Source organism: Triticum dicoccoides, unplaced genomic scaffold, assembly GCF_002162155.2.
Source record: "Triticum dicoccoides isolate Atlit2015 ecotype Zavitan unplaced genomic scaffold, WEW_v2.0 scaffold97241, whole genome shotgun sequence".
Lineage (NCBI taxonomy): Eukaryota > Viridiplantae > Streptophyta > Magnoliopsida > Poales > Poaceae > Triticum > Triticum dicoccoides.
In genome coordinates, this window is record NW_021314444.1 from 1 (window position 1) to 7,942 (window position 7,942).

At 43.4% G+C, this 7,942-nt stretch overlaps 1 protein-coding gene across 2 annotated transcripts; it reads left to right on the forward strand.

Annotated features, from left to right (window-relative positions):
• The first annotated feature begins 459 nt into the window (after positions 1-459).
• LOC119348591 lies at positions 460-3,559 on the forward strand. 2 transcript variants are annotated; one of them, XM_037616600.1, is made up of 3 exons: positions 460-765; positions 1,280-1,517; positions 1,612-3,559. In XM_037616600.1, the coding sequence occupies exons 2-3, from the start codon at positions 1,504-1,506 to the stop codon at positions 2,459-2,461; spliced, it is 864 nt and encodes a 287-aa protein (XP_037472497.1). In that variant the 5' UTR covers positions 460-765; positions 1,280-1,503; the 3' UTR covers positions 2,462-3,559. The 2 variants fall into 2 exon arrangements, with proteins under 2 accessions (XP_037472497.1, XP_037472496.1); XM_037616599.1 differs by having other exon boundaries at positions 1,280-3,559.
• Positions 3,560-7,942: the final 4,383 nt, after the last annotated feature.

The window sequence follows — 7,942 nt, forward strand, 5'->3', positions numbered from 1 at the left end:
TTTTTTTTTTCTAAAAATCACGTTTTAAAAAATTGTTCGAGTTTCAAAATTTGTTCAAGAAAACGTCTTTATTTCTTGAAGGAATTATTAAAAAAGGATCTGCCGCTGTACATAATAGGTAAATTTAAGCGCTGTAATTTAACACATGCTCAGTCGTTAGTTCAGTGGCGCGTTATCACTAGGTCGCTTGTTCGACTCATCGAACCTTTATTTTTCGTGACATTTCCTTTTAGTGGGATGGGCCGGCCCTTTTGCACGAATCTTTCAGGGAAGCTGCTTGCTTTGACGCTAATGAGCTTCGAGCAGGACCTCTCTAAAAAAAAGGGTAATATAAGAGATGGGCTTGGAGGGAAAAAAGGCCCAATAACAGCCTACTCTCCCTGCTTGTCGCGTCGTGCCGAAGCGAAAGCAGCCACGCACGGTCGGTCAACCCTGTTTCTCCAGTCTCGGAAATACTCGATCCGCCGCCTGGAAGCCAGCGGAGCCGCCTACCTCGCCGTCCCTGCCCGGCCGCCCGGAGCCACCGGTAGACTGCCCTTTGACCCTGAGTCCCTGACCGGCCTGAAGGCTGACACCCGCAACCTGCCGCTGCCTGCCCCGCTTGGCGCCCGGCCGGCTGCTGTCCGCGCAGTCGCGCAGGCGCACCACCGCGCCCTGCTGACCGGACTGCTGGAGCCGCCCACTTCCAGTGCGCTCCGCGGCCGCTTCCTCAGCCGCTGATCCTCCGGTCCTCCCCAATCCCCATCCCCTGCTCAGCTCAGAGAGGTACCACATCCCGGCGTCCCCTGATCTCTGAGTCTCCATGCTTTGGACGAAATTACATTATGAAACTTATATGCAGTAATGCCTAGTTTGGCAGTGTAGTTTTTAAAATACCGCAGTATTCCAAAACTTCGGTATTGGCAATGAATACTACAGTTTCTGAAAACATCAATTTTGTCAATTTTCATGAAACTACTGATATGTTTGGCTGGTACTGTTTTACAGTAGTTGTAGAAACCAAAGCTATTAATTGTGCTTTCAGGTTAATTATGATCTCAGGTTAATTGTGCTTTCAGGTTACAAACCAAGCTGTATGGTAGTCAAGGACATGATGACACTAGCGTTTTTTAAAACTTAAAAAAAACAATGCATCAGGAATACAACTGTTTATGAAACTACAGTTGTTGGTTTAGCCAAACACCTCTCAGTATTTAGAACTATAGTTTTGGTAGAAACCATAGTATTCTGATAATACTTCATATCCAAACAGGGCCTAATATTTGTTATTTTTATGCAGTGTGCAATGGATTTAGAGTCCACCAAATTACTATTGCGATTTCCAAGAGAAAGTACACAGTACTCAGCTGGTGTAATTGAATTTCTGGAGTTTGCATATAAAGATTTACCAGCAGATGCAATGATCCGATGTCCATGTGAAGATTGTGTTCACACTAAAGTATTATCAAGGGATGATGTCCGTGACCATTTGATGTGGAATGGAATGCTTCAGAGCTATGACAAATGGGTTTTTCATGGTGAGTCTTCATCCGGTCACAATGATGATCAACAACCACAACCTGAAACTGAAGAAAATGCTAATATGAATGAAATGATTATGGATTCAATTAGGAAAATATATGATGGTGATGTGCCTATGAGTGATAGTACAGATTTTTCAAATCCACTTCCTGATGGAGCAACTAAAGAAGCAGAAGCATTGTACAAATTAATTCAAGATTCAGAGAAGCCTTTGTGGCCAGGATGTGAATTGTCTCAGCTTTCCTTACTTGCACTTTTGTTCAATACAAAATCCATGAACAAATGGTCAGGTAAGTCATTTGGCCATCTACTTAATATTCTGCACATGGCTATTCCAAATGGTAAAGCTCTGCCCCAAAATTTTTACGAGGCCAAGAAGATCATATCAAAGTTTGGATTAGGATATCAAAAAATTCATGTTTGCCCAAATAACTGTCAGTTGTTCTGGAAAGAGACAGAAAATGATGATTTTTGCTCTAAATGCAAGGCATCTAGGTGGAAAGATAAAATGCCCGAAACCAAGTTAACTAAAAAGGAAAGAAAGAGAGCTACCCCAATGAAAGTTCTGAGATACTTTCCAATCAAAGAGTGGCTGAAAAGGATATTCATGTGCAAAGAAACAACAACTCTAGCTCGATGGCATGATGAAGGGCGCACCAAGCAGCATGGAGTGCTACGACATCCAGCAGATTCCGAGGCATGGAAGAAATTTGATGAGAAGCATGGGTTTGCAGATGATTGTCGTAATATTCGGTTTGGCATAGCAACAGATGAATTTAATCCATATGGGATGCTGAGCAATAAATATAGTTGTTGGCCAGTTGTGCTAGTCATGTATAACCTGCCTCCATGGCTATGCATGAAGAAATCTTATCTGTCATTGTCTTTGATTATTCCTGGACCTAAGAGCCCTGGAGATAAGATTCATGTTTTTATGTAGCCTCTTTTAGAAGATTTGAGAGATCTTTTTGTGAATGGGATGACAACCTATGATGCATCCGAACAGAAAACATTTAAACTCAGAGCGGCTGTCTTGTGGACCATAAATGATTTCCCAGCATTAGGAATGCTTGCTTCATATATGGTGCATGGAGATTATGCATGTCCACCTTGTGGTGCAAATGTATGGACCAAGCGCTTGAAATATGGCAAGAAAGCTTGTTTTATGGGTCACCGGCGATTTCTGCCACCTGATCATGAATTTCGTAATGATGCTTCTGCTTTTGATGGAACAACTGAGAATAGAACAGAGCCTATAACCTATTATGGTCGTTCCGTATTAGATGACATAGCTGCATGTGGAGATTTTAGTACCTCAAAAACTTACAAAGGAAAAAGTAGTCTATTCACATTACCATATTGGGACAGTAATCTCCTTCGACATAATCTGGATGTGATGCATATAGAGAAGAATGTGTGTGATAATATTTTTGGCACACTTCTCAATTTGGATGGGAAGTCAAAAGATAATGTACAGGCTCGTCAAGATCTTGAAGATATGAATATTAGAGGGGAGCTACATCCACAGAAAAAACCTTCAGGCAAGTATTACCTGCCACCAGCTATCTTTACCATGTCTAAGAAAGAAAAGCAATTATTCTGCAAAGTTATACATGATATAAAAGTTCCTAATGGATATTGTGGAAATATATCGAAATGTGTGAATTTTACTGAAGGAAAAATTAGTGGCCTCAAAACACATGATTGTCATGTCCTATTGCATCAATTTCTGCCAATTGCTGCAAGAGGTATTCTTCCAGATGGTGTTACAGCAGTACTATTTGAACTGTCATCATATTTTTGAGGCATATGTTCAAAAGTTCTTCATGTTGATGAGCTTGACCGTTTGGAAGAAAGAATCAAACTTACACTCTGCAGAATGGAGATGATATTTCCTCCTGCTTTTTTCACTGTTATGGTGCACTTAGGGTGCGTTTGGTTGCAAGGGCGGTCATGAATGGGTTGGGATCGTTCAGAAAATAGACATGTTTGGTTATAAAGCACATGAATGGTTCGAGCCAAAAAAAGAGAATATGCCATGAAGATGCTGAACCGTTCCACCCAACCAAATCGGTCGAATCAAATGGCCACCCTTTGCATGCATGACTATGTGAGCATGACTGGTGGTCTCATCCTAAATAATTAGTTCACCACTTATATTCAGCCAAACACATGAATTGAATGGTTCAATCCCCAAAAAATTGAACGATCCCAACCCATTCATACGACACCTTCAACCAAACGCATCCTTAGTTGTCCATTTAGCAAGTGAATGTAAAATAGCAGGGCCAGTTGCATATCGGTGGATGTACTTCATTGAAAGGTAATTTATTGAATATACATTGATAACTTTTGAACATCTTTCTCTCCTAAATTTATTACAATCTTTTTTTTCATATACATTTATAACTTATTGGATATATGTGCTATAGGTATCTTGGTGAGCTAAAGTCCTTTGTTCGAAACAAAGCTCGTCCAGAGGGTTCAATTGCAGAATCTTTTTATAGGATGAGTGCATGACATTTTGTTCAAGGTATCTACACGGTTTCTCCACCAAGCATAACCAACCATCAAGGAATGATGACAACCCAGAGGACTTTGAATCTTCAATATTTTCAGAACAATCTAAGTTGTTTCCTCCAGTAGGGAAACCATTGGGAAGACCAATGGCATACACTTTAACGGATAAGGAGGCAGCACAAGCCCACAGATATGTGTTGTTCAACTGTGATGCTGTGAAGCCATATTTGGAGTAAATGTCATGCCACTACCTCTACATTTGTTAATTAATAAGTTTTGAACTGAAATAGTGGTCTTTTTATTTTGTAGAGAACAACTTATTTGAGAAGGAAGAATCGCAAGAAACGCATAGATCCAAGGACCTTAGAGAAGATGCAGCATGAACAATTTCCTGAATGGTTCAAGGATCATGTAAGTACAATGATTCAATTTATTTAGGATTAGAATGTAGCTTATGCACTCTATTATTTGTGTTCCTATAGGTGATGCAGTTGGAGAGGGAGAAAGGTAGTGACAGCATCGGTGAGGAAATTAGATGGTTGGCCCGTGGTCCACTTGAGGTTGCAACGAAACATAGAGCATTCAATATTCAAGGATACAGATTTAGACCGATGCGTTATGACAAAGTAACTCAAAATAGTGGAGTTGTTGTGACAGCAAAAACATCAAGCTACTCTTCTGCACGTGATAGAAATCCTATTCTTGGAAATGTCATGTACTTTGGAAGGATTGTGGACATAATTGAGTTAGACTATTTCCGAAAATTTTCTCTGGTGCTATTTAAATGTGAATGGGTTGATGCTACCGAAGGAAAAGGTACGCAAATAGATAAGTATGGGTGTAGACTTGTGAATTTCTCTAGTCTGACTCACACTGGTAAAAAGGCAGAGGATGAACCTTTTGTATTTGCCAATCAAGTTGACCAAGTATTCTACGTGGATGACCATCTTTATCCAGGATGGTCAATTGTTTTGAAGATGATGCCTCGAGATAATTTTGATATGGGTGAAGAATGGAATGATGTGGAAACAGAACCTTATCATGTCAGTAAATTCTTTCAGCTTTTTGATACTGCCCATCAGAAACAAAATTGGATGAGACGAGATATAGAGGGAGAAACTGTAGATGCTCCTATAATGTCAAGTGATGACACAGTACCTGAATAATGGTCAGGTTCAACGCGATTCAGTTATTTACATTCTTAATATCATTGCTGCAACTTGTGTCATTCTGGACATGAAGCTTACCACTATTGATTCTGAATGCAGGTTTGATGGATGATCAGAAAGTCACCTATCTGAATATGTGGAGCCTAGTTGAAGTGACGAATTCATTAGTGTTATTGCTATTTTTTTCTTTAATGTTTCTGTACTTTATAATTCAGACAAGAAGATTTGTAGGTGTGACAGGCCTAAAGTGTCAATACTTGATCCCAAATATGTTGGTTCTACGAACAACATAAACGTGTTAAATAGGCTGGTTCCACGAACTCGATCAATACATTGGTGTTGGTTGTCTTCTTTCCAATACATCATGAGTTGCAGTATCTATAAAGTGTGAGTTGCATAATGTTTTTGGTTCAAAAAACAGAGGGTGAGAAAGAGAAAAAGAGAGAAACAGAGAGTGACGGAGGAAGAAATAATTTTCAGATGTATATTACTCCCTCATATACAGATACATCGATTTCATGTCAAGTAATTCCGGACGGAGGTTTTTATTTAGCAAATATATAGCACAAATTCGAAAAGCTAAATATTAACACTCGAAATACCACTACATGAAAATTATATGGATGGCTGTTCACCAAGTTACTGGACGAAACTAATCAATTCATCTTTTATCAACGGGAAGGCACAAGAATAAATGTACAGCCATGCGCCAAACCTGGCTTCGGCACTGCTCCTTGTCTGGTACAGCGCGCCATCAGGAGGGAGGGGTCTCGCGGTGCATCAGACACCGCGTCTGGTGTAGCGCGCGACCAGTAATTCTGATGCAGGTTTGGCATGAGGCGTAGGGCCAGGTTGGAATTTCAGCAGCGCTGTTTTTTTTTACAAAATTTCATACCTTTTTATTGTAATATACTAATGATATTAAAACAACACACATATACAATTAAATACGCGTGCTCAAATTCCCTTGAACCGGCATCAAACTTGAGGGAGGTGCATCAGACCTGTTTTCCCCAAACATGCCCCCGAGCATGCGCCTACCGCATATCGAGCCACAGGTTGTCGTCGCATCGTCTCTTCGTACCGCTGCGTCACCGCCCCAAGGTCCTCCCGCCGGCTGCCCCGACTCGCTACTTCGACACCGACCACCCTGACTTGACATCACCACGGCGTTCTTTGCAATACTACTTCGACACCACTACGCCCATGACTAACCCGGCGCCTCTTGCGTCCGCGGCTCCATGACGACTTCCTTGATAGCGGCCACCCCGACTCGACATCGACCACGGCGTTCTTCGCATGGCTACCTCGACCACAGATACACCACCCTACGCTCACGGCTATCTCGACAAAGGCACAAAGGGCTACCGCCTTGCTTGAGCAATCTCGTCAGTTCCACTCCAGCCATGACTTCCGCGATGCATCGACCGTTACGACTGTGGGGTGGATGTATGTCGGTTTACCTTCGGATTCTTCTCCAATGACACCATATGCGTCGCTACCGTTCTGACCGCGCGTGCGGGGGGAGGGGGGGATGTTGAGTATCGTGATTAGATTGACAACTCCAAGTAGATCACCAATCTCCCTCTACCCTTCCGACAGTAGGATCTCCAAGATGGTTCTCGGCGCCAACTGAGGGATCTTCCTCTGGATCATGGCGCCGTCACGCATGGTCTTTTGACCGATCCTCCTCCTCTGCGCCATTGAAGGAGGAAGGTCTTGCTCTCCTCGGATGATGGAGAGCATCATCAGCCGCACGACCTCGACGAGGCTACCGCAACAGACAAGGAGTTCCAACTGAAGTTTGAGCTCCCTCCGTGATCACGGTTTAGTGTCGTCCTCCTCGCTGCCCTTGTGGCCCCACTGCTGCCATTGCCGCCCTGTCGGTGCCCGCTCGCCGTGAAGTAGGAGCCATACCTAGCGCTCACGAACACACGCGGGCGAATTGTGCATTACCTTCGACACGGCGGCTGGAGAACCGAGAACGTCGCTGCAGTGTCCTGGCGGTGGGAAAGTGAGTTGACCGGCGCAACACGCAACAACGTGTCGTGCTTGAGATGTCAGACGTCTCGCCGGACTAGGTCCTCGCAAACGCCATGCTGGTGGAGGCCTATGCGCCGCCTCAAGGGGAGGGGTGGGTGGAACGGGGCGACGTTCGCGGCCGACACTGGCATATGGGCGACGAGGGAGGAAGCTGAGCGGCTACACCGATGCGGCAGGTTGGCCAATCATCCCGTTTTGACTAATAGAAAACATTATCAGTTCATCTATTTTGCATTGAATTTGTACAAACATAGAAGAAGCACGTTGTGTTTGGCACAAATATATGTGCAAGCGCCTGTCAAGGGTCAAATCATAATAAAAAATATTATAATTTTTTTCGCTTCAAATTTGTAGTCGCTTTTCTTTTTTTTCGCACCAATTTTTCCGTTTCCCTCTATTCTCTCCCGCCAAGAGCCACTAATTCTAGTCAAAATAAAATAAGTACGCGCGCTTCATTAACATCAGCTCTCGCGAGGAGGTAACTACGCTACCAAAATAGGAAACCGCCTCTCCCCTCCCCCATATCAACGCAGTTCCCTTCCTCCTCTTGTACGAAGGATCCCTTCTTGAGCAGATCGATCGTGGCCAGCCCTCTCTCCTGAGTCTCATAGCTCGCCCCGCCGATTCCACCATTGAGGCTGAGGGCACCAGAGGCGTGTCTTGTTCAGCAACTGGGCGGTAAGCAGATC